We start from the raw sequence: 27338 nt of genomic DNA on the forward strand, positions 1-27338 counted from the left end.
ATTCTTGAATGATTAAAATAATCAACCAATCAATATTTAGATTTTTCTCCCGCCATGACTGTCAAGAAACTGATCGTGGGAAATTCTTCCGGTTCATCTATTTATAATGTAGATCATGTGACTTTCAAAATGGCGTTGAAGGGGAGTGTGTTTGCGACGAGAGCTCGTGCTGGGTCATCGAAATTGGCCACACAGTACGATGCAGACGGCAATGAAATAGAGGTATCTATAGCCATTGCAGATATCCATAATTAATGCGTTTTTCCAAACATAAAGTGAAATTTTGCAAAAGAAACATAAAAAATAGCATTTGCCATTTGGATAGGCCAAAACCAGAAAATTTGGGGGTGTTTGTTTTACGCCCCTACGAGAATTTTCGCTCACATTGAGATACCACCACTTGCTTGTTGAGGAATGCAAATGCAAATAAGGCCGTTGAACCGAGAGGGATTTTTTTTTGTCTCAGCACTAGAGCAAAACATTAGATCTAATGCTTTAACCACTGCACCACACTTGTGACTAAGTCAGCTGGTAAACATAAGCTTATCCATTACAGTATACAGTGGAGTCGCCAATTCCGGGTCGTCTCCAAATTCCGGGTCACTCATTGTATTTTATGCCATATTGTTAAAATGAAAGCGCAAAAAACTTAATGAATACGCTGGTATTGAAGAACTGGTCTTTCTGTGTATGATTAATAAAAAAAATTGAATATCAACCATAAGAGAGCATGCGACATCGAAATTCTGAAATGCACGCATTTAAGACTTGAATGTTTCTGCTGCGGTGATGGCTACTTTCGTTTTTGTTCGCTGCAGAAAGGCTGATATACATGTAAAAGTTCTAGATAAATAATAAGAGCTCGAAAGTATGGCAAATGCATTTAGTTTTAACTCAGAAATAAATCATAATGATCGCTGCTCAAATAAAATTAAAATGATTATTAAATCGAACTGTAGTAGTTTCTCCAATTGCGGGTCACGTACATCATGTACATCTCGTGGCATGAACATGTCAAAATTCTATGTACAAAACCAATCGACAGCCATGTATTTACCTTGATTATCAAAAGTATTCTAACTGGAAAATATTTTTTCTAAAAATTAAAATCGAGTTAACCCTTCAAATATATTTTTTTAAATAAATGAAATTAATTGTATTATTTTTAATCCTAATACATTTTTTTAAATTCTGCATACTGCAATTTCTTTTGTTGTAATTATCAAACATATATCTGTGGTTGTTTTACCTGTTTTCCAAGCTGCATGAATTGTTTTATGTTTAAACATAATAAAAATCGTGTTCCGAAACGTTCCATGAATATTACACGACCGTAAAGTCACATGACCCGGAAACGGAGAAAATGATTCGTAACTGGGGAAGCTAGGCTTTGTTGAAATACCCCTGTAAATATTGTTCCCGTGTAGCTATACTTTGAAAACGAAAAGGTGTTTGGATAACTCACAATTTGTTCTTTGAATACATATATTGCATAAAATATAAATTGAACAGATTTGCAAAATATCAACGAAACACCCTGATGTGACCCGGAATTGGCGACTTCACTGTAGTATTATGTGTTTCATTAATAAAGAAATAATTGTGAAATTGTGCATTTTTGGAAGATCAGCACAAAATTTCAAGTTCAATCAAAGGCACTCGTCACAACATCTTAAATAATGCTATATTATAAGGGCTGATACAGTACAAACCCATTGTGGCCCAATTAAAAAAATATATTTTCACTGCAATTATTATTCCCTTTTTTTAAAAACTATTTTGTAAAAGTTGTTGTTTAGTACCGGTAACTGTTGAATTCATCTTTGCAGTTTGATGTGAGGGAAGATGAAGAGCAGAATGTTAAACTGGGACAAACTATTGACTTGTTGTTGGCTGCTGGATACTTCAGGGCCAGAATCAAGGGACTCTCACCATTCGATAAAGTATTCTATTGTTCTTCTTATCTACATGTATTAATAACATAATGCAGACTTTAGTTAATACAGTGAAACTTCAGATTTTGTGCATTCTGAAATCTTGTCTTATTTGGCGCAAACACAAGTTGGAATGCATTGGCACAAATAAATTTTAGCACTTGAACTTGTCAGTAATATATATAAATGTGATATTTTGTTTTTTTATCCACACCGGTATTTGACTTTTTGGTTAGTCAAGCATGGAAACACATTAGTACTCCCGTATATCAGTAAACATTTGTTACCTTTTCCGCGGTACGTGTAGCTATCATATGGACGTTGTACAATGTTAAAATTTATTTCTATTTTCAATTAAAAGAAATCATTCAAATCACGTTTAAACAATGCATGCATCGACAGAAAATTACTTAGATAAAATGGTAATCCTAATCAGGTATTGTCTGCAACCTCAATCGCCATGCTTGATTGCATTGTTTACCTCGAGGCGATAGATGATTGACACACCGAGAAGCCAAACTTTGAAGGTGCTAATGATAATAATCGGGTAACAACTACCTGGGTAACGATGGTTTAATTAATTTATAATGTGGCAGAATTTTCTGTCTTCCGAACATGTGCAGTGCTAGTGTGTATATAAAATTCCAATGACCCTTCGACATTACATAATCGCGCGTTCTGGTTTACATGTACTTACGTCAAAGATTTGAACACACACAAAAAATGATATTTAGAAATCCTTAAGCGCACAATAATTTTAGCGCTCAGGGGCTCTTGCGCCAAACGCGCTAAAATTAGTAGTGCGCCAAATATTCTCGTTTTACAGTATATTGTAAACTTTAAGTCCCTTTCAGTGAATTCAATAATTTTAAAGAATGCCTAGTTATCCTGCCAATTTCTGCCCAGATTAGACAATTACTATATTCATTAATGACTCAAAAAGGTACCTTTTTAATACTGTAAAATCACAAATTTTCGTGGGGATTTGAATTTGTGGATGAATTTAAGAATTGTTGAGTTGTTATGTATATAACATTTTAAAATTCTTTACATTTTGTTGTGGACATGAATTCATGTGTCTCTTCATACCTTGAAAACAATGAAAATTAAACCCTGGCACAAAAATTTGTGATTTCGCAGTACATGTACTAAAATTTTCCAGTAATTATACGTCTTTGCATCCACTACTCTACAGGTGGTAGGTGGAATGACTTGGTGTATCACTACCTGTAATATAGACATTGATGTCGACCTCTTGTTCCAAGAAAATTCAACCATTGGACAGAAAATGTAAGTAGATCTGCTTAGTCCAGCTTTTGACTTAATGCCAAGAATTATTTGAACTCATGTATTGGTTTGCATAAAATCTGCAGCTAAATGTACAATTTGGAGTGGTTCAATATTACATGTATATAATAATACTGCATGGTAGTTAGCAATATTTATCTCTTTGTCTTGAATTCCAAATTGCATTTCAATAGGTTTAGTGTTAGATGAGCACATATGCTTTATAAACCTTATGAATTGTTTTTCTGAATCAATAATTAGGGCCCCGCAAGAATTTGCGGGTGCCCTATAGTAATCACTCTGTCTGTCCGTCCGTCTGTCCAGCTGTCTGTCTGTCTGTCCGTCTGTCACTCTTCTGTCCACAAATTTTCTGTTTTTTTCTAATAACTTTTTTTATGGTTGCCCAATTATGTTCAAATTTGGTATGTTAGTTCAGTAGGCAGAAATACTTATTTTGATGCTAAGTTTGGTTCTCTATGTCTTCTGGTTTGGAGCTGGGGTGGTGGGGTAGATTCCTTTACTATGCATAAAAATGAATGGACAACATTTTTTATGGTTGCCCAATCAAGTACAAATTTGGTATGGTAGTTCAGTAGGCAGAAATACATATTTTGATGCTAAGTTTGGTTCTCTATGTCCCCTGGATTGGAGCTGGGGTGGTGGGGTAGATTCCTTTATATACCAAAGCATTGGCAAAGAGAGATAACTGCTCAAGATGTTCCCATTGTAAATTGAATGCTGCTATGAGTCCTTTGGGATTAATTAGCTTTCCTCCTGAAGAAAATCCAGAGCATTATCTTTATCTTTCAAATTGAGATGAATTACCACCTCTGTCTACAAATAAGTTTGTTTTGAAGTAAAGTCAATTTGGAATGCTATGAACACTCTGAAATGTGGATTTAAATTTTTATAATTTATTTTTGTTTAATAGTTATGATTTCATTGAATTCTAATAACAAAAAATAGATTAAAGAAGATTTTTTTAATTTGCTTTTTTCACTTTTTGTTAATTTAATTTTTAGGATAGTTGTATAAAAAAACACATTCTATCATTAATACGGAAAAAGTTCTTATTGTAACTTTAGAAGAAAATGATGAGAGAGGTAGTCAATTAATCCCTTGGGATTAATTATCTAGTCTGCTGCAGAAAATTTAGAAGGCTTTCCTTTATCTGTCTTAGATTAATGAAAACCTTTGTCTGCAACTGCTGTTTGTTTGAAGTTAAGGTCAAGCCTTCATGATATCTGCAGTCATTGAAGGCTGGCATTTTATATAACACAAGCTTCATAATTGTTTAAATATACATTCAATGTTAAGTTGCTCTTTACTGTCTAATGTAAATACAAGGATATTATTTTCAGGTTTTTGAATATTCAAGAATTATCTTGAAATTTTAAGAATACAGTTGCTGTTGCTTATTCTTGTACATTTTTTAATCATTCCGTAAGCTGCGACCTATTAATTCTACCCCATGGCGGGGCCCTTGCTGACTGGTCAGTTTTCTAGTTTTAATTTAAGATGAGTATGTAAATCCTATAAATGAATGCTGTATACATTTGCTTCGTATTTTTTTTTTAACAGTGCCTTAACTGAGCGAATCGTGGCAGTCCTTCCTAAGATGAAATGCCCTCACAGAATTGAGCCCCATCAGATTCAGGGGTTAGATTTCATTCACATCTACCCCGTAGTTCAGGTGAGAATGTATAAAGTGTTAAAGCTACTGTATATGCTAGGAAGAGAGTTTTCTTAACTTCCATATTTTATATAGTTACATAACATTTCAGCATTTTGAATTTAGTATTTTAACAGTATTATCAGTATACTCATGTGTATGAATTTACATGTAGTGAAAGCCTGCATTTACCAAAGACTTTATTCCCAAGTACATGTTTAATATGTTTCTCAAAATTCAAAATAATATTATCGACACAATGTATATGTTATCAAACTTATGAAAGTACTTTGGTCATCAAATCTTTTTTCTAAAGAATTTTATAATACATTTAGTTACTGTACATGTACATGTATATGACAGTTTGAAGAAACATTTTGATTAATATTTAAGCATGATATTAAATAATGAGCTGTGATTCCTTTGCTCCAGTGGTTGGTGAAGAAAGCTATTGAGACAAGGGAAGAGATGGGAGATTTTATTCGAGCTTTCTCAATATCTCAGTTCAGCAAAACTCACAAGACTCCGGAGGTTTGACCTTTGTATTTTTTCACACAGATTGTTTATTTATTTTTATGACTAGTTTTTACATGAGGTCATGAGTTGATTATGAAAAGATTACTATAACTTATTGTTAATCAAATGTAGCATATTTATTTTGATCTTTTGATATTGCAAATTTTGGGCTAAAAGTTAAGTCATAAGTCTGGAACATATTTTGATGAGGTCAAAAAATCATAATTTAATTTAGTTGTAATAATTAAACCTGGATTATATAACTAAGTTATATTTCTTTTGCAGGATGTTGTATTTGAAGAATTAAAAGAAAAGTCTACAGCCTCTCTGGCTGATGTTAAGGTTTGTTTACTGAGATACAAATAGCCCTTATACCCTATTTCTCATTTTTCCCATTCCCCACCCTCTTGTTTTTTTAACATCAGATTGCACAAAAACATTTTCTTTCTATTTTTAGTTTACATGTGTGTTTGACTGAAATTAAACTGTTAATTTCAGGGGAAAAAGTTTTCAGCTCACCTGAGCCGAAGGCTCAAGTGAGCTTTTCTGATCACATTTTGTCCAGCGTTTTACATAGACATATATAGGAAAATTCTTTAAAAATTTTCTTCTCAAGAATAGCAGACATGATAGGTCATGGGACTTCGCCTGAATTTAAACTTTTCAATAATAAACCAATATCTACTTTTTCTAGCCACAATGCTCAGGTGAGCGATGTGGCCCATGGGCCTCTTTTTCTCTGTTGAAATTTTTCAGCATTACGTACATGTATTTAACAAAGTCATATTGATTTAAGAAATGAATTTAATTTTTGAAGATTCATGAGGGTATGAACTACGACGCTTCACGCCGGCATATTTCATGAAGCGCGTTAGCGCTTCATGATAAATATGCCGGCGTGAAGCGTTGTAGTTCATATACCTCATGAATCTTCAAAAAATTAAATTCATTTCTTATATTTACATTATTTTTCTGATGACTTGCCATAAATTTACGCCGTTCAATTGTCATTTTTAAAACAAAACAGTGTGCACTATATTTTTTGACTTTTTGACGTCAAGAGCTGTATTATGACGTAACAATGGAGATATTCATGCTTATTCGTGATACATACCTAATTTAGTTCATGAGAAAATATACTGCATTTTATTTTGTAAAGAATCATAGGGGAAATTTATCGGAAATGTAAATATTTATAATTACACAGGATGTTTACAAGCCCCAAAGACGGTACAAAAGACAAAATGTGGATCAACTGAAGGATGAAGAAACTCGAGTTCATTCCACGCTACTGGAATACGGAAGGTCTGATAAAGCTGATGTCTTTGAAATTTAGAATTTTTAAGAAATGGGTAAAAATTAATAGATTTGTGTTAAATTTAAGGACCTTTTTTTTTTTTTATTTCCTCTCAATGAAAAATTCCTCATGTTTATATTCCTAATCTATTTTGCAGGAGATACGGTTTGAGCAAGTCTGACACATCTGAACAGGTAAAGCTAACATTTTATTGCACTGTTAGGTGCTGTAATTCACATTGCATACATATGTATTAGGTGTATAAGTTAATTAGAGCTGTAAACTAATTCACCATATGTTATTATCTAAACTGTAAAGTTCATGAAGTTACAAGTACTGTACATGCAATATATTATAAAATAATTCTGTAATTTATAGTTCTTTTAATCAGGGTACTGAATCTTAACCACTGACACTTCTTTTTGGAGAGTGAATGAAAAGAAATAAGGGACTGTGGTTTGAGAAAGAGTGGGGAGTTTCACTTAGTCTGGAAAAAAAAGAGATACATAAAAAAGTCAGAGAACAAGATAGGAAGAACAGGAGGGAAGTAAGGGAAATGATTGGAAGGAAATAAAAAGAAATGTTGGGTGGGGTTGGGAGAATTGGCATTTCAGGGGAAAAGTTACAATTTATTACATATCAATGTATTACTGAATATTTCAGGATGCTGACAAGAGTGCCAGAAAGAAGGCAGCAGCCAGCAGCTTGGGAGGTCAGAAGGAAATGACCCCAGAGGAACTACAGGCAGAAGAAGAGGTCAGGGTCATCACAGTTTCATCCGGAACACCTCAGGCCTTATCACAGAAAAACACTTTAAAATTTTACTTAAAAGGCCCGAGATGTTCCAGATGATCACAGTTAACTATACAATCAAGCCTTGCTAATATTATTTCAAAGTTTATATAAAAAAAAAGAATATTGACAAGTATTAAATAAGAAATTTATTGTTCATTGAGATTTCTCATTCAAAATGTGAATTTAATATTGGCACATGAAATCAGCAATGAATATTGCATTGAGAATTATCTATCAATTAATTTAATTGTTTATTTATCAATTAAAAAGTGTCTACTTTTTCTGTAGAAGAAAATCCAGAAGCTGATGTCAGGGATGTCTGGATTTCAGGAGGTGAGTTATAATTTATTGTGCAATATGTTTGCCTCAGAACAGCATGGACAGAGTGTCGCATCTTGAATCTTCCTATTGCAAAATTTTAAATGTGGCTACATGTGAAAACTATAGAAAAAGATTCACAATCTATTTTTTAAATTAAAATACATTTAATATTCATGTTCTCCACAAATTTTGTAAAATTTGATTTTGTCACTATAGAGAAATCAAGTAGCAAGAAAGTTTCAGATATTTTGAATACATGTGTGTTAATTTGCAATTAAATGTACATCTACGATACATTTATGTTTCTAAACACTAAAAAGTGAGTATGGTGGTTATCATATAGTCGCTCCCCCTAATTAGGGCCCCGCAAGGATTTGCGGGTGCCCTATAGTAATCACTCTGTCTGTCCGTCTGTCTGTCTGTCTGTCTGTCTGTCCGTCTGTCACTCTTCCGTCCACAAATTTTCTGTTTTTTTCTAATAACTTTTTTTATGGTTGCCCAATCAAGTTCAAATTTGGTATGGTAGTTCAGTAGGCAGAAATACATATTTTGATGCTAAGTTTGGTTCTCTATGTGCCCTGGTTTGGAGCAGGGGTGGTAGGGTAGATTCCCTAACTTTTTATACGAAAGCATTGGCAAAGAGAGATAACTGCTGAAGATGTTCCCATTGTAAAATGAATGCTGCTATGAGTCCCTTGGGATTAATTAGCTTTCCTCCTGAAGAAAATCCAGAGCATTATCTTTATCTGTCAAATTGAGATGAATTACCACCTCTGTCTGCAAATGAAGTTTGTTTTGAAGTTAAGTCAATTTGGAATGCTATGAACACTCTGAAATGTGGATTTAAATATAAATTTTTATAATTTATTTTTGTTTAATAGTTATGATTTCATTGAATTCTAATAACAAGAAATAGATTAAAGAAGATTTTTTGATTTACTTTTTACACTATATGTTAATTCAAGAATATTATTAATTTTTAGGATAGTTGTATAAAAACCCCATTCTATCATTAATACTGAAAAATTTCTTATTGTATCTTAAGAAGAAATTGATGAGAGAGGTACAATTTATCCCTTGGGATTAATTATCTAGCCTGCTGCAGAAAATTTAGTAGGCTTTTCTTTATCTGTCACTTTAAGATTAATGAAAACCTTTGTCTGCAACTGCTGTTTGTTTGAAGTTAAGGTCAAGCCTTCATGATATTTGCATTCATTGAAGGCTGGCATTTTATATAACACAAGCTTCATAATTGTTTAAATATACATTCAATATTAAGTTGTTCTTTACTGCCTAATGTAAATACAAGGATATTATTTTCAGGTTTTTGAATATTCAGGAATTATCTTGAAATTTTAAGAATACAGTTGCTGTTACTTATTCTTCGTACATTTTTTAATCATTCCGTAAGCTGCACCCTTATAATTCTACCCCATGGCGGGGCCCTTGCTGACTGGTCAGTTTTCTAGTTTTAAATGGTATTAAAGATTAATAAAAAATATTTTATGCCCCTCTTTGAGGAAGGGAGGTCAAGTTGCTTTCAAATTGGTGCTTTTGGTTGGTTGGTCCACCAATAGTCTCTGTTCATTATCTTTGCAGTGAATGCACATATTGAAATGAAATTTTGTGTACAGATTAATCATAAGAATATGTAAGTCAAGTTTTGTTTTGGGAACGATCGAGCAATTTTTGACAGATTTATGCCCCTTGGATGTAGACATTTTTTTTTTTTTGCGGTTTGTGTTCATTCTCTTCGCAGAGGTTGCACATACTGTCAACTGAAATGAAATTTGGTATACAGTTTTGTGAATGATTGAATGATTTTTGACAGAGTTATGCTCCAAAGACTTGGAAAACTTTTAGTTATTTGGGGGATGGGACATAAGTGTTTCACAAAGATCTCATGTTTCAAATTGAGTTCTTTTGACGTCTACCAATATGTAGTTTGATAAAATAGAGTGGTCATATTCAGAGTTGTTTTTGAAATTCTTACTACTGAGTGCAATATTGCTAGAATATAATTTTTTTTTTTTTTGGTAATATTTTAATCAAGAGTGGAAAAAGACTGGTAATATTGTTGACCACATATTTTTTTCACTAGAAGCTTGTTCAGCTCAGCAGATTTCCACAAGCACTCATCTCGAGCACCTAAGGATTTTGTAGGGTATATTAATGAGTGCTTATGGGTGCCTGCTCTGCAGAACAGGAGTCAGGTTTTCTATGTTTGTGTTGTAGCATTTTTTTATCCCTCTCTTCAATCTTGAATGATAATAATTTTCCCAAAGAAATCTCAATAATGAATGAAATATGAACAATTTGACTAACTACTGTAAACCAACTTTTATTCTCGTTTGAGAAATTTTCACGAGGTTCGCGAGGTTTGTCTATTAACAATTAGTCGTCATGAACTAGTTTGTCTCCGGTAAATTGCGAAATAAAGTCTACATGAATTAAAGTTGGTTTTCAGTATCTGTGTTGTGATGCAAAATTTGACAATGAATCAAGTAAATTCTAAATATGAAATTTGAGGCCGAGTTATCACTCTTATCAGAGACTCATTAAACATTAAGACTCTTTAAACATTAAGACTGGGTAAAAATGAAGTTTGTTAGTCTTTCCTGCCTGAATTCACAATTAATGAAGGCCAACATTTGTACCATTTATTTTTGTTTGTCAGAGTTTTAGAATTTTGTGTTTGTTGCACAACACTGCATCTTCACACTTTCTAATTTGATTGAATCTTTTTATTTCAGCTTTGAATTGCTTAATAACTTTATATTTTGTAAAAGTATTGAATTGCATACATTGTACTTTTATGTTGCATCATAGTGATTTATTTTGTTTGTTTGTTTGTTTGTGTATGGGTTTGATGTTATTGTTGAGCTATATTACATGCATGCAGGATAAACTAACAGCTAGTGCTGTTGGATCTATAGTGGGCATGCAGTCAGAGGAGATCCAACAAATCGCCTCCCACTACGAAGGAAAAGTAAGTCACATTATAATTCAAGTCAGATATTTAACTTATTTTAATGGAGAATTTTTCTTTCTCTTCTTAGTAATAACATTATGGTGTTTAATAAATAAAACTGAAGAAAATCTTTCAATCTTTTGACAATGATAGCAGAGAAACCTTGGATATTATCTTTAATAAATTATTTATTCAACATTATTTTTTTTAATCTCCACATGAAATACATTGCAAATATTTGCCAAAAGGATAATTTGTGAAAGCGGACAACAAATATCCTTGGACCCAGGGTGGATTCATATATATTTTGAGTGGTTGTGTTGAGGTGCCCTGTCCATGAGCATATGTGTATTTAATTAAGAATGCACAACTGATTTTTTCATTACAGAAATCTGAGATAGAGCAGATAGAAAAATCAGAGAGGGTTGGCGGAACACAACAACACAAGAGAATGACTGCTGCTCTGAATAAACAAATACAACAAAGAACAGACAACTTACAACAGGTAAATACATATAACAGAGAGACAGACATATAGACAAACTATAAAAGGTAAACATTTATAAAAACAGACAAGCTAGGTAAAAAGATACATCAGACAAACCAAATGACTGCAGATACACAGATAAACATCATACAAGCTGTAACAGATGAACAAATACCAGTACATCAGACAAGCAAACTACAATAGGATTGTGCCTGCTACTGTCTTATTTCATCATAATTGTTTCTTTTTCAAAGGTTCAAGCCAAGCATGATGAACTTCATAAAGTCTACCTCGAAACTCAGGAAAAGCTCAAGCAGGTAGGGAGAGTTTATATTTAACAAAAGTTAGATTGAATTCAAACTGGAGAGAGTAGAGCTTGTGTTTAGACATAGTTTTTGTAAGTCAGCTAGCTGTTAACATATTCAGTTCCAAAAGGTTAAGGTCCCTCTGTTCATTCATATAATTTAATACTTTTAGCTGTATACAGGCCAAAAGAAGTCTTATTTAAAATACACAAAATATCAGTATTGTAACTCTTTAGAGCAAAGTTGGACAGAAGTTACCTGTAATTTAAAGTTTCCAAATTAACAAAGGAATAAAAATCATTTATGCAAGTAGGAGTTATCTCTCTTATCAGAGAGTGCAGGAACCTTAAAGATTAATGTTTTACCTGGCTTGATTATCATCTCAGGTGAGAAATCGGAGTGAGAGAATTGACGAGGAGATGGTGAAACTGACCGAGATTGAGACGGAAGACAACCAAGGGTGAGACAAAAGTTTCTCTTTATTCAAGCATTCTGAAACTAGAGTGTAGGATGAAATATTCAGCAGGCATTTATTCGTATTAGATATTTCAGAGTAGGATGTAGAGAATAAGAATTTAATTTTGGTTTTAAATATTGTACATGTGTAATAATGTATCTTACTGTTGAAACAGAAATATGTACCTGATATGTGAAAAATAGAAATTGCTTTACTGTACATGTATTTGTTTTCAAAAATAAATTTTAATATGCCATTTTTGGTTTAGATTTTAAAAAATTTGAATTAAATTTAAAAAATTTTAAAAATGAATTGGATTGGGTCCTTGTAAGTTTTGTTTTGTTTTCTAGAGTTTTACAGACACTGCGGTCCTTGGTGGCTATGAATGAAAACTTGAAGAAGCAGGAACAAGATTTTAAGGCTCACTGTAAGGAAGAGATGTCACGTCTGAAGGCGCAGATTGAGGAATTAAAGGCAGGAACTGAGGAGGAAGACTCTGAAGACAAGGTTAGGGGAGGAGTTAGTCTGGGATCAGCAGAATATGTTTTATTTCCTATCTAGCTTGTAACACAAGATTTGATTGGTTAGCAAACCGGGTGTAAGTTTTTGTACACCCGACTTAAAGTAAATGACATGACATCACTGCAGAGTTTCTTTATCACAAATTGCAAATAACATGATTTTTATCCATTTTATATTTTAAAAAAGCTATTAGAGTCTAGAAAGAATTTTTTTTATGATGCTTCATTCCGATTTTCAGAATTGTTATTAATTACCGATAGATATTTTGCATGAAAATTTGATTTAATTTAATACCTAGATGTGATATATTTTTGTGTTTTGACAGACCCGAGCTAGTCTGATTGACAAGCAGTATGAGGCAGACAGAGAGAAACTCCACAAGATAAGACTGCTCCTGGTAAGAAGAAAAAAGACTAAACTGAACCAGTGTCCTAAGATGTTCAAATTCTATCATTCTGCAGCCATCCTTATTAATCTATTAAAACAACTTTTCGTCACTTTAAATTCTATTATTTTGAAACTTTGAATGAAAAATGAAAATGTATTTGGTTAAAATTATTCATTTTACTTCCACCATAAAACATGACTTTATTTGTTGTCTTCAAAATTTTCGACAATTTTTTTTTTCTATCTGTCCATGAAAAAAAACTTACAGTGTACTTGTATACTTATTATTTAAAAAAATTCGCCTAATGTAGATTTTGATAAAACACACGTAAACTTTGTTGAATTCAGGCGAGGAAGACTCGGGAGATTGCTGTCCTCCAGAGGAAGATTGATGAAGTGCCATCTAGAGCGGAATTAAGTCAGTACCAGCGACGCTTTATAGAGCTCTATGATCAAGGTAGATAACTCCAGCAGAACTTAGTCAGTACCTACAGCAGTTTATTAAAAAGCTGCATGAATAAGAATAATTAAGCAAGCAAGTGAAAAACACATTTTCTGACTTTTTGAAAAAAAAGTATCTACCATCAACAAAGAATCCTGATTTTGCGGGGGCATTTAAATGAGGCGGGGGGCAATTCCAAAACAAACAATAATTTTATTTTGGCCTGAATTCATGTAGTTAACCATTATCAGGGGTCTTCCAGAATTAACATATTTATTTAGAAAATAAAATAATGTTGATGTTTAAAATGTAGCTGGATAATCACCAGCCAATAAATTGTCTACAAAACTTCCTCAGTACAATGAATTCGCAAAAAAAGCAGACCCCTAACGAATCACAAATAGCCACTCCTGGCATTTTCTTTTAATCATGTACTGTATCATTGACATTTAAAGCTTTAATTAGCAGCTTGCCTTCCTTAAGAGAAAAATTAAAGGGAATGAATATTTTTTGCATATCTGATTACAGCATTTTTTATTTGTGCGTGGGTTCTAGTGCTTATTATACATGTATTATGTTGTGAACATTGTTGATATGAGAGATACTTTCCTCATATTAAGGTTCATAAACCCTCTGCTCACTCATAAAATTTTGCTTGAACTGTAATGATTTTCCAAAAGATATGTGTTTTAAAAGTAAAATACAAACAATTATAGCATAGATTTTGGGGCAAAATTGGACAAAAAAGACACTTCACCTTGGCAAATATATAAAAGAATAACAGGCATTGATGTCATTTAGAGTATCTCTCTTATCAGAGTATCAATGTACATGTACCTTAAAAGCCTTTTTCTGCTCAGTAAAAGTCTACATGATACATGTAACTCACACAGATGGTGTAATTTTCTAGTGGCTGCCACTCATAAAGAAACCAAACAGTTCTATACATTGTACAACACACTGGACGACACGAAACTGTATCTGAACAAAGAGATCAGCCTCCTTAACTCAATCCACGATAACTTCAGGCAGTAAGTACATGTGTACCTAACCAAATAACTCAATCCACGATAACTTCAGGCAGTAAGTACATGTGTACCTAACCAAATAAGTCAATCCAGATAACTTCAGGCAGTAAGTACATGTGTACCGACCTTAATCACTCAATTTATGATAGCTTTAGGCAGTGAGTACATTTTTTGTACAATGTACTAACACTCTTAAAAACTCAATTCATTAGAACTTCAGGTAGTAAGTACATATGTACTGACTTTAAAAAACTCAATCCACCATAGCTAAGGCATATAGTACTGACCTCATGGTTACATGCCAATTTTCAATATCTGTACATATAATTATTAATAAACAATAAAATAGACCTGAAGAAAGTATCTGTAAATTAATAAAACTCAATATCTAAACTGTGGTTGAATTAGATTTAATATATATATATTTTTTTAAATGTTTTAATCTATAGTGTATATTAAAGAACTCACTTATGAACAGTAGTTTTAGTTGAAAAGACAGTATTAAAGCTGGCATATGTGACAGGAGATGTTTATCTTTCTGTTTTTGTTTTAGAGCCATGGCCAGCCCAGCCTCCAGGGACCAGTTCCTGAAACAGTTTGAGAACATAGTGGAGGGAATCAAACAGAACAAGGCAAAGGTCAGGGGTCAATGTGTAGTTATTCATAGAATGTAGTATTGTATAACTATCCAAAATCAAGGCAAGCAGTGTTTTTGATGGTCTCAATTTTAGTAGGAGGGCTATAATAGCAATTGTTTATGGAATATGTTTTGGTATGGAAGTACTGTAGTAAAACAATTATGTCAGGAACACTCTGCTTGTAATATTTTGAAGAAAGCAGCTTAAGTATAAAAAAAATAATATTATAAATTTTAAAAAATGACCCTTTTTTGTGCACAATGAATAATCACTTTTCAGAGGGTGGCGCTGTAGTTGTCTAGTGGTTCCATCCCTCATTATTTCAGACCAGGAAGCTTCAGACCTGCAGCTAGCATTTCTTAAGTCCATTGGTTGTCGGGAACCTGACCCTGCAAAAAACAAAGGGGTCCTTAACTGAAGTCTTTGGGCAGTCCATTGTGTAACCCTAAATGCCAAGCACTGGCAGTCCAAACCCTTCATTTTAAATACTGTATGCAGAGGAAATTTTATCCCTGTTTTATTTTCACCCATTTTATTTTGCCCCTTTGCCCTACTCACAGGTGGGCGAATTTAAAACTCGGCAACATTATTTGCAAGCTTGAAAGAGGGAAAATGACACAGGCGCAAAATTAACCCTGAATACAGTGCCCACTCTTCAATTTTTTCTCTGACAGGCAGACTGATTAATAGTTCCTTGTTTTTCTTTGTTTTTGTATAGCTTGAAAAGCGTAAACAGGAAGAGAAGATGAAGAGAGACCAGTTGAATGATCAGTATTTAGACTTGGTGGAAAAACAGCGACTATACTTCAAAACAGTCAAGGACTTTAAGGAGGTACGTCTCAGTAATCAACAGTGTTTACAGTCCCAGCATGAATAATAACAATGTCAAAGTTAGATTACTTTTGGTTTTGAACAGATTTTATTGACAACTTGTCAAAGGGATTGGACACAAGTTCCTAAAACTTACCATATATACTCGCCTATAAGTCGGTCCTCCTATAAGTCGGTCATATTTTTGAAGCTTATGTTAAAAAGATTGATCTTCTAAAATACCAATCTTTTTATATCTCACCTGTAAGTCGGACATAGGGTTTTGGACCAAAGTTTAACTCCCAAAAAGCCGACTTATAGGCGAGTATATACGGTAGATAGTCCTCTCCCATGATTACAAAGCCCCAGCCATTAATTACCAAGGAATTTTCTAGGCCCTACCTTGATCACACTTGCGTGGATGATGCATCTAGGGATGTAAACTACCAGACGTGCTGCAGATGTTGCATCTGACCAACATTTTTCAGATATGTTACCCTCTCTAGGTTTTTTGGAACAGGTATATTCCGAAGTAACTATAGGCCCTATCTGGATCAAACATGCATGGATGATGCATCTAGGGATGTAAACTACCAGACTTGTTTTGGATGCTGCATCTAACCTACATTTTTGAGATGTGTTACCCTGTCTAGGTTTTTGGAGCAGGTCCATTCCCAAGGACCTATTTAAACTTCCTACACCAAACATATATGGATGATGCATTGTAAAATCACATACTTTCGTGGGGTCAAATTTTCGAGGTTAAGGAAAAAATATTGTTTTGGGGGATTTGATTTCGTGGTTGGAGAATGTTTAATAAGTACTGCAAATGATATTTTACATTTCGTGGTGGTCATAAATTTGTGGGTCTCTCAATACCTCAAAACCAACAAAAACTCAACCCCCACAAAAATTTGTGATTTCACAGCTGTATTTAAAGATGGACACTACCAAATTTGCTTCAGATGCTAGCGCTAACCTACAATTAGTCCTGCAAAAGACCAAGAACTTCCTCTTTTTTCCGTATAGATGCTATATACCAAAACAGGTTTTAAAAAATACACTGAAAGAAAAACCTAGTGAATTTAACTAGTGTGCCTCGTAAAGTGTTGGTCGTGATTAGTAAACTTTCATTTTACTGGTTAAGATAGTGAGTTGTGGAGCGGGGGTCGTATAGATACTTAGATACCTAGTGAAAGTTATATCAATTCTTAATTTACTAATCTTATCTAGTAAATATACCGATATCTGGTAAAACTACTTTTAAGGTAGTGATTGTATGGACAGTAAATTTACTAGTTTTCTTCGTGACTTTAACTAGTTATTTTTTTACAGTGTAAGTTGAAAATGTTTACAGATATTGCATAATGCATAGCATTTAATGAAAAGAAGAAAGCACTGAGTTCTTTGAGTGACCTAAAAAATTAAAAAATTAATCAATTCGTGATGTAAAATACCAATGTATACCAAATTGTACAAATTGTATGTTAACAAGTAAAAGTGTTATTAAATATTTGTTTACTGCATTTTATTGTTTTCCTTAAGTTTTTAAATTAGAACTTTAGACCAGAAAGACTGTTATTTTTAGAGAGAATTGGTTGACTTTTAAATACCAATTTTTTTTTTCAGGAATGTCGAAAGAATGAAATGCTGCTGAGTAAATTAAGGAAGTGATAATGAGATTAGAAGAATACTCACAGGATCAAAATGAACTGTTAAATGTGTTGGTCAGCTTAAAACAATTAAGATTGAATTCCAGCTATAGACTGTATAAAACTTGATATTGACTGATTATTACAATATTTATTCTTGGTGATATAAATGCTTAATGTGCAATTTTATAGAACTTCAGTAAAAGGTACTGAAACACTACAAAATGTTCTTCTTGTAATTAGGCACTAAAATCAGGGTTAGCCCCCCCCCCCCCCCCCCCGGAACCCACCCACACCCACCCACGCACACACCTCAAAAACACACCACTCTTTTCATCAAAAAGAGGACATAGAGTTTTTTTTGCATGCCCAATTTTTTTTATGTAGCTTTTCAATGTCAACAGGTCAAATAATTAATATCCCCGTCCCTCTTTTCTCAGAAAAATGATTCTTGGTGCCTATTTATGCAAATATTTAATATTATATTTATCCTGATACGCTGTGATCCAAAATTCCTCGCTTCTAAAGACAAATGTAATAGAAATTTCGATTTTCTTCTTGTCTATACCATCCATGATCAGTGAAATCTGAGATATACCCGCGTAACACGTTGAAACTTCATTATACCTGTAACTGATTTAAGGAATAACCATCTTCTTATTTCTTATTTGCGACCGCTAATGCTGATACGTATTCATTGGGTGCAACGTCAAAAAGATTACCAATGTTGACATTAAAAATTATATACATTCGGCATGGACTACATGTACGAATGGACATCAGCATTCATGACATTGAAATATTTGGTATAAACTTTACCTAAGTATCTATTATAATTTTGACGAAATACCGGGAGGCAAAATTGCACAATACACTAATCCGATGTAAAACAAAAATAGGTAGACAACATATTTTAAATATCCTAAAAATAAAAAAATAAAAAAAGACACAGCCCCATTAGTGTTCTTTCCACACGTTTACATTGTATATCTATCAATTATTTTTCATTTGCTTTTTTTTTTCCCGCCGGATTTTTGACAGGCGATTTCTCAAAGACCTTTCGACTGATTTTTATGAAACTTTCAGGTTAGATACCTTGTATTTACACCTATTTACATCTGCTTTCAATTTTTTGATACATGCCTTACTTTGTGAGTTATTGCCCTTTAATTGATAATTTTGATGTCTCGTGTCCACTAATAATCTCAAGAACGACATATGATAATTACATGAAAGTTGGAGAACTTGTAGCCAATACATTGTAGATGTGCATAACGATAAAATTATAAGCGGATTTCTTAAAGATCGGAAGCTATGTGACGGCAATTTCTAGTAATTTTTTTTTCATGAAATTTTGCTTCTTTTTGTATAATAACTTTTGAACCGAGAATAATTTGGTAAGAAATATATAACAAAAGTTGTGCATAATTACAAGAGCTTTCATATAAGATCAAGGAAAAGGGGCTGGCCCCTATAATTAGGGGTTAATAGCTCATACACGTTTTTTTCTGATAGCTAAAAATATTGGTATATTATGAAAAAGTTTGACTGAAATAATTTCGAACTGATTAAATCTTGTCGTTTGATATAAAGAGAAATAAACTTCAAGCTATATTTAATAGTTTTTTTATAAAACAAATATGTGAGAAACCTTACAGGAACAAGTTGTCTACTATAAGCCAAGCCTTTACTGGGCCTCTTGCATAGTTTTAGTTGATGCATCTGAAAGATATTGTTTTGATTCGGTGTTTCTCTGTTTTCTTTTTATTCAAATAATTAATATAATGTGATGATGTACACAGCAATAAGTAAAATCAAAATATTTCTGCATTAGTTTAGAGGAAGTCTTTTCGGGGCCTCTTGTTTGTAAACAACGCGCGGCATTGTGGGAAATGGGAAGGTACTAAAGACCTGATATACTAAAAACCTTATTTGACCTGATTCAAAATCGTCAGTAAATATTCCAAACAAACGAATTTTTGTATAGCATTATGCATCATAGTCATAAAGTATTTAAATAAGTCATTTGAAGTACTCAATATTGTCATTTAATCTAAAATAAAAACATCAGGTAAATATCAGGTCTTTCGTATATCCGGTTATTAGTGTGTCCCAAAAGTCGGACACATGTTTACAAACTGAAAGTTGGAAATCATGTGAAGTTGTCATACAGGAGGGGTGAAGTCTGCATACGAAGTACTTTATCAATTTTTGGAGCATTTCTTGATATACTGCACATTTATAAACAATCTTACCAATATGAGCCATATTATAATGTACCATCATGTTGAAAGACATTTAAAATTTTAATTGAATTTTTTTTCATCCATTAATCAAGAAATAAAGTCTAAAATTATAAATTCCAATCTGTAATTTTAAATTAATTAAATGAGATTATTATTACATTTTTCATTAATGAATTAGTAATTTTTCTCAATTCTAATTTTAAATTGTTTTAATGTTTTTATAAATGAATTTTATAGAGAAAAAAATATACTCATTGATATGAGAAAGCAACATGTATCCATTACAAAAAAACGTCGAAATAAAAAACTGATAAAAAATAATAAAAATGTGCATCATATGTGAATCCTTGTAAGTTGGCAGTAACACGTTTCACACCTGCTAGCTCTGTTGTTTTGTACTGGGATAGACAGGGCAAACAGCTGTTGATATAGTTTGGTCAACTTGATAATAAACAATAAGTTGACCAAATGGCAGGGCATGTTTGTATATACATTGAACCTTTGCGTCATTGTAAGTTATGCTTTACAAACACGTAGCACACACATAAGGAAAATATGAATTTTGATAATTTTGATAATTGATTATTCATGACAAATTAATATAGACCTTTCAAAAGTAATAACTGAAAATATGCATCATGTTCACCTAACACAACAGTATATTAAGAGAGTCAGATTTTAAGATGATACAGGACATTTTTCATAGTTAAAATTAATCAAAATTCAGTTCTTTTATTTTGTTGTGTGATTTTTTTTCTTCTGTTTTTTAATTAAATATTAAATTTATATGTGAACACTGATGTTAAGAAAAGAACATAAAAAAGTTATTTGAAATAAAATTTATATATTTGAAATTGGTATATTATTTTAATTTACAATTTCAGGTTTCAGTATTTTCATCTTTTGAATTGATTTTATAAGTAATATTATTTTTATTTTTAATTATTATTGTTGTTTTGAACCTTTGAATTTCAAATTTTTATATCCCTACATTTGTAAAATCAAAAATAAATTCAGTATTTTCATTTTTTTTGGTTATTAGTGTGTGGCACTAAAATTTAACATGATAATATGAATAATAATTAATACACAAATTCATAAAAATGGCTAACGTCCTTACATTTTTTGTTAATTACTTATTACATAATTAATATTTTACTATTATCACTGTAAAACAAATATAATTGTGGAAATTATTATGAATTATTTTAATATTATCTATACAATTATATTTACAAACAGCTCGCTTGAATTTAGGTGGTGTACGGTAAACTCGTAATGGCGCCCGATTTCCGTCGATTCTGAGGTAAAATTGTACGGATGTCAATATCATTCAATTAAACATCACCTTGCCAATTGCGTTCAATTTTATAAGTTTCGTTTTTCAGTCAACGAAATCATGTGAAGTTGAAAATTTCTTACCACACAAGCCACAGGCCGTATGTAGACATGCACGCACATTTAATCTGCAGCTACGAAGTACTTTATCAATCCTCTGGAGCATTATTTTCAGCAGAATTATCCGATTTATAAATTTTTGTGTGAATTGTTTACGAGGAAATTCCGACTGTTACATTAACAAGCTGAGCACTCTTGACTCTGGTTCGTGGTTCCCAGTGATAAATGTATCGAGTGATGAAAGAGTCGACGGTGACATTTTAAAGTTTGATTGGCGTGGACAATCGGAATGAAGGTTAGAAATTTATTTTACCTAAAATTTAAATTACTATGGCAGCTTAGAGCATTGATATTTTTAGAAATACACAGACACACCGATACATTATCTGTTTTAAGGCTCAGACGCTTTCTGTTAGCCTTTTAAAATCCCAACAGCTTTTTATTTTTTATTTAAATATATGTGAGCATTTAATTTCAACAAGACTCACTTTCAAAACAAAAAATTCAACACTCCACTATCCATCATAGTGATACTCTTATAGACCGTTTCACGGTAACTGCGGTACTGCTCTTTTGCAGGGCAAAATGATATAGTTTGGTGAAATATGACATATAAGTAATTGTTAAATATACGTCATTTAATTATCTCTCAACAAAAACTTTGCCAAACGTTATTATTTTGCCCTGCAAAAGAGCAATACCGCAGTAACAATGGAGGGGTAATTCACACTACACTTATTATTTGTTGAATTTACACCGTAACAATATGTTGACGGTGTGACTGTTAGGGTGAGGGCAGATACTTATTCAGTTTTAATTTAGATCGGGCTTGTCAAACCGCACTTGATATTTGGTGCAATTTATCGATGCTCTGTTCACACGGGGAGTTTAATTCAAATTAGTTTTATTAATTCGAATTAATTTACTGCGAATTAAATTACTTTGCATTAGCTCCATGTGAACACAAAGGGAAGCTTATTCGAATTAAATTTTGAGGCATGTGTAATGGCAAAATTAATTCAAATGCTACATGTTGGTGGTCAGCTTTAAGTACTTAATTGTGCTATTTTTGAGTGGATAGCCTTACTGACACTTGACTGTAGAAGTAAAATTTTTATTCGCATTTGTTTAATTCGCATTAGCTGTCATGTTAACACAGTTTGATTCCCATTAGTTTGATTCGCATTAGTTTACTTTGCAATCATTTACTGCGAATTAAACTCTCCATGTGAACAGGGCACTAGACTTTGAAGTCACACGATGTCGTGGTGTAAGTTAGGCCTACATTACCAGTCTAAATCTTGAATAGTGCTGACTTTAATGAAGAATTTTTTCCCCCACTATTTATCTGCAATTTATCCATTAAATCAAGGTGAATTTATTTTTTGGAAACTTTTGATCAATTCTTGCAAGAATGTAGCTTAAAGAATCAAAGCACTGTGGGTCCAAAGTTACTGCAGAAAAGAAATTGTGTGGATCAATAAGCAAGTGATAATTTTCTCTTCGCCAAGGCGTTGTCATGAGAGCTTGCACTATGAGCAGCGCTTCGTGCTGCTGTCTGTAATTGCTATAAATAGCTGTTCAAACAAAGTCTTTAGTATCAAAATTTATTGACAAAAAATTGCACAATTGTTGCTCAGTTAAATCTCAAAAGAAATTTGTAAAAACAATTGTAATAATAGAAAGTTTGCTTATTTTTAGATGACTGCAGGAATGGTTTGTTTGATTATTGGCCTATCAAACATTTTCCAGTCATTTGATGATACCACCACTTGGGATAGTAAGCTGCAAATATAGACTTGTACTCAGCACTTATTGCCTTTGAGAAGTAAGGGATCCTTTTGACACTGAATTTCGGTGTATGCGGACACTGAATCTCGGTGTATGCGGTCTCATTGGAGTAACCCGTCTGAAGCATTTAGCAATGGGATTGGAACCTGTGATGTAAGAATCAGCTTCTTATTGGTACTTTGATTGGTAATGTTATTTGAGAATTTTCACTCCTTCACTCATTTAGAGGTGTTAATATATACCTGTGAATAGTTTTTATTTAGACCTTTATTTGGAACTCAGTGACATTGTCCTAACATGTACTATGAGGTTTTTAAGGTCTCATTCACTTCAAATGCTGGGTGCATGGTTAAGTAACATTACTGCATCATGTTTTTGTCTTAGGTTTGATGCAGTGAATAATCAAAGTACTCAGAAGTACTGAAAGCTGGGCTCATTTACAGGGTAATGAACAAAGACTGTGATGAGAGTTTAAAAACAAATTCAGACTTGAGTGGATATGTTATCCACAAAAATATCTCTATGGCATATATGTAGTATTAAAAAGTTTTAAAATTAAATAAAATTATTATAGAATTTAACAGCATAAAATATTCATCACATGTATCGTTTGAGGCGGTTTCGGGGATTTATATACCAACAGAAGTAAATAAACACTAATGCAGCAAGATTAATTAAGGTCAAACGATTATGCACTGATGTGTCCTCAGCTGAGAATTTGCATCAAAGCGTACATCAAGTAATTAATGATGTTTACCGCATTTGTGTTAGACTGACAATACAACCTTTATTTATAGAATATGGCGCACACATCGATACCTGATGAAAACCTTTTGCATATTTTAAACAAATAATCAATGGAAGAAGATGGTAGATAGTAATTATTATAATTATTTTTTGACAATTTCAGATAACTTTGAAAATTTAATTCTGTAATCAGTGTTTGTATTGCCTCAAATTTGATTGCGCAAATGTACTATATTTTAACGTGTAAATTTGATTAAGCATCAGTGATGAAGCAGCATTTCCTGTTGAACTTCGTAGCAATGAGCCCGGCTAGAAATCAAGCTAAACTTCAGGATTATATAAAGGGAATGCCCTACCACTAGGCTACCATAAAGACAAAGATGTATTTTGGTTATATAGGAAAAAATGCTTTGGCAAACACTTATAATGAATAGAAGCTTATAGAAAATTGAATTTTATTCCTTGTCTTTTTAAAACATATGGAAATCTAAATGAAAAAAATGATTTACATGTACCCTGGTACATGTACTTTTACAAAAAAACATGGCTAGTTGGTTATGAAAATTATGGTGTCCAGATAAGGCTAATTGTAAAAGTGCTTCAGCATGTTTAGGAACAATGTGCTAACACAGTGTTCACAACACTGTCAGGCTAAGGCAACTTAAAATAACATGCAGTTGTGCTGACACAAAATATGCTGCCATGCCAACACAGCTTTACACAATCTATTACATGTAATCTTGACTGTGTGGTGTAAAAGCCTGCTGCAACATTGTTACAATTCACAAGTACATTGTCATTGTGTTGTCATAAACACACTAGACCATCGTCATAAGTGTTGTAGCACATTTTTACTTCATGCTACCTTGTAAGTGTCTTAAACTGGCCAGAATGTTGTCATAAACTTACTAGCATGGTGTTATAAATGAGCTAGAGCCACATTGTTACTTTGCGCTAGCTCTTTGTTCCTTATGCAATAGCGTTTTGTCACTTCATTAGCGCATTGTTCTTAATTGCTGTAACACCTTTACGAATGGTCTTATCCTGACACATAAAAAAATCATAACTGGATACCATCTTTTTGGCTAATTAGTCGGTTAACAACTGTTAACCATTACCATTCCTAATAAATTTTGATATGAACAAGTAATGTACATTTTCTTTATTTGAAATCATGAAAAACTAATATGTTATTTTATAACATCCTCAAATGACTGCCTGTAAACCTATATTTTTAAATAATTATAGACTACCGGAAAATGTGACAGTATCTTTGAACTCAGTTTGATGGTTTATCTTATCTTATAACAGTGTATAAGTTGCACTTTTTAAAAAAAATTCAATAAAAAATTTCAATTTCTTTTTGATAGGTGTGACTGTCATCAGAGTACTGAAATTTGATTCCAAGCACGATCATGATTTGCCAGAAGAGCATCTGTTGGGGGATGACAAGGAATAAACAGCATAATGAAATTGAAACATTCATGTGAAACAGTCTTAGTTTATGATATTGACTTTAAATATTCATATTTAAATTTTGATTTGAGAAACAGACATAAATCCACAAATATGAACAAATCAATTGCTTTCAGTTTTTCAAGAGAAATAGATTTTGTTACAGAGTCTATCTTTAGTTTGGAATAAATATTCTTTTTAAGTATGTGTCAGATCTTGCATGTTAACATCTGTATTGAGGTCTTCCGTTTCCAAGAGAAGACATACCAGTTCTAATAGTTAAGGTTATAAATGTGTGTAAATATCTGTATTTTTACAGTATAATTGATTGATTGATTGTTTACTGTTTAACGTCCCTCTCCAGAATATTTCACTTATATGGAGACGTCACCATTGCCGGTGAAGGGCTGCAAATTTAGGCCTATGCTTGGCACTTATGGCCTTTGAGCAGGGAGGGATCTTTATTGTGCAACACCTGCTGTGACACGGGGCCTCGGTTTATACGGTCTCATCCGAAGAACCGCCCCATTTAGTCGCCTTTTACGACAAGCAAGAGGGTACTGAGGACCTATTCTAACCCGGAAAGGTTTTTGCTATTTGAGTCAAAGAAATAAAGAATGGTAGCAAAGTTGACAATTGAAACATTTCACTTTCTGCTTATCGCTAAGAAGGAAGACCCACTCGTTGCTTTGCATTATAAGTATATATTAGAAGCATAGACAAAATGACATGGTCAAAAAAGTAAGATCTCACGCGCATGAACGTGTGCTTGGCTCTGATTGGCTGAAATTAAATTCTCAATATCTTTCTTGTTTCTTGTCATAATCCTTTGAAATTTTGAACACAGACTCATATTATGAAGATCTACAGCATGATATATAAGAATTTTCATGAAAGCATGTGCATGCCCGCTTGCTGCAATCTGATTGGCTGAAACATTAAATGGCGATATCTCCTTTGTTTTTTGACGAAATGCTTTGAAATTTAAAACATAGTCATGCATTAGGATATCCTACAATATGATAAAGAAAAAAATCATGAAATCACACGCATGCACGTGTGCTGCAATCTGATTGGCTTAAACTTGAAATGGCTATAACTCCCTTGTTTTTCAACCAAAGAGGATGGGATTTAGAATATAGATAGATATTAGGGACTGCTACAAGAAGGTATGGTCATCATGCACGTGCACGCACGTGCGTGCATTTGGAACGAGTGAAATGAAAAATACACTTGAAAGAGTGATTTTTCTTACTTTTTGACTGAATGCTTTAATATATTGTATATTAAAATTTGTAGATAGTGTAGACAAGATGATGTGATCATAACGCACATACATTCATATGCGCACGGGTGCAATGCTAAAATTTGAGTATAATTGGTATTCTTCTGATAAAACGTTGTTAAAGTTAAAAATGCACAGAGTTTGTCTTATTTAATGAAGCTTACAGGGAATATGGCACCAAAAAGGAGTTGGGGAGCGTTTGGGGAACATCTGTAACGGTCCCCGTTACAATTAGCACTAGTTTTACTATAAAATTGCTATTATAGAATTACTTCTTGCAAAATTAAATCTGAATTAAAAGCAAAAATCCCTAATTTTGCGTCTCGCTAAAATTTGCACACATGCAGAATTATATTCTAGTATATACATGATATATGAATATCTTTATAAGTGTGAAGGGTACTTTGTATTAATGGCCGCCTAAGCTCCATTTTGATGTACGCTCACTTTAGGATACATTTTATGTTTAGTAAATCTGAATTTATATCCCGTTTGATTCAAGAATACACCAAAAGAAAGGCAGGTGAAATTTGAGCGTTTTTTCTACAACTGTACATGAAACTATAAAAAGTATTCTAAAAGGGGAAATGCTAACTTAAAACATAGTGCATTTTGAGTTTCAAATGAAGGATGGATAAATACCGTTCCTACACTGTTCTTCGGAGCAAAGAATTACTGAGTTCTTCATTGAGCACTGAGCTTTGATCCGCCCCCAGAGAGTTCTTTGACCGGTGGCAGATCTCATTTTACGGTCACTTCTCTCGACTGCTCCGCAAATCATCAACGCATCATTATAGGGGCAAGTTTCTATTTGTTTTGAAAAATTGGGGAACATGCATGTCGTTTGTTTTCTGATGGTTCGGAAGGCTGTTGCTACCACCAGTAATGCGCTCTT

General features: G+C 32.9%; 1 protein-coding gene and 1 long non-coding RNA gene across 3 annotated transcripts; both read left to right on the top strand.

The window, feature by feature from the left end:
- Positions 1-123: 123 nt before the first annotated feature.
- LOC134235391 (coiled-coil domain-containing protein 93-like) lies at positions 124-17746 on the top strand. Of its 2 annotated transcripts, XM_062717525.1 has the most exons (21): positions 124-222; positions 1830-1943; positions 3130-3224; positions 4803-4914; positions 5326-5424; positions 5695-5751; positions 6617-6714; positions 6864-6900; positions 7370-7462; positions 7790-7834; positions 10725-10811; positions 11182-11298; positions 11535-11597; positions 11972-12045; positions 12393-12549; positions 12890-12961; positions 13300-13408; positions 14304-14424; positions 14975-15059; positions 15778-15891; positions 17499-17746. In XM_062717525.1, the coding sequence occupies exons 1-21, from the start codon at positions 130-132 to the stop codon at positions 17541-17543; spliced, it is 1887 nt and encodes a 628-aa protein (XP_062573509.1). In that variant the 5' UTR covers positions 124-129; the 3' UTR covers positions 17544-17746. The 2 variants fall into 2 exon arrangements, with proteins under 2 accessions (XP_062573509.1, XP_062573510.1); XM_062717526.1 differs by lacking the exon at positions 10725-10811.
- Positions 17747-21186: 3440 nt separating this feature from the next.
- On the top strand, positions 21187-25839 carry LOC134235393 (uncharacterized). Its single transcript, XR_009985398.1, has 3 exons — positions 21187-21460; positions 22867-23109; positions 25074-25839. It is a non-coding gene; the product is annotated as an uncharacterized LOC134235393 (long non-coding RNA).
- Positions 25840-27338: the final 1499 nt, after the last annotated feature.

This window comes from Saccostrea cucullata, unplaced genomic scaffold (genome assembly GCF_032062105.1).
Source record: "Saccostrea cucullata isolate Sc308-1 unplaced genomic scaffold, CSIRO_AGI_Scuc_v1 ctg3249, whole genome shotgun sequence".
In the NCBI taxonomy this organism is placed as follows: domain Eukaryota; kingdom Metazoa; phylum Mollusca; class Bivalvia; order Ostreida; family Ostreidae; genus Saccostrea; species Saccostrea cuccullata.

Excerpts from the sequence above, each read along its gene's own strand:
- LOC134235391 (XM_062717525.1), top strand. The coding sequence starts at position 130 with ATGGCGTTGAAGGGGAGTGTGTTTGCGACGAGAGCTCGTGCTGGGTCA. Across the intron at positions 1,944-3,129 it reads GACTCTCACCATTCGATAAA|GTGGTAGGTGGAATGACTTG; the intron begins GTATTCTATTGT and ends ACTACTCTACAG. Across the intron at positions 15,892-17,498 it reads CAGTCAAGGACTTTAAGGAG|GAATGTCGAAAGAATGAAAT; the intron begins GTACGTCTCAGT and ends TTTTTTTTTCAG.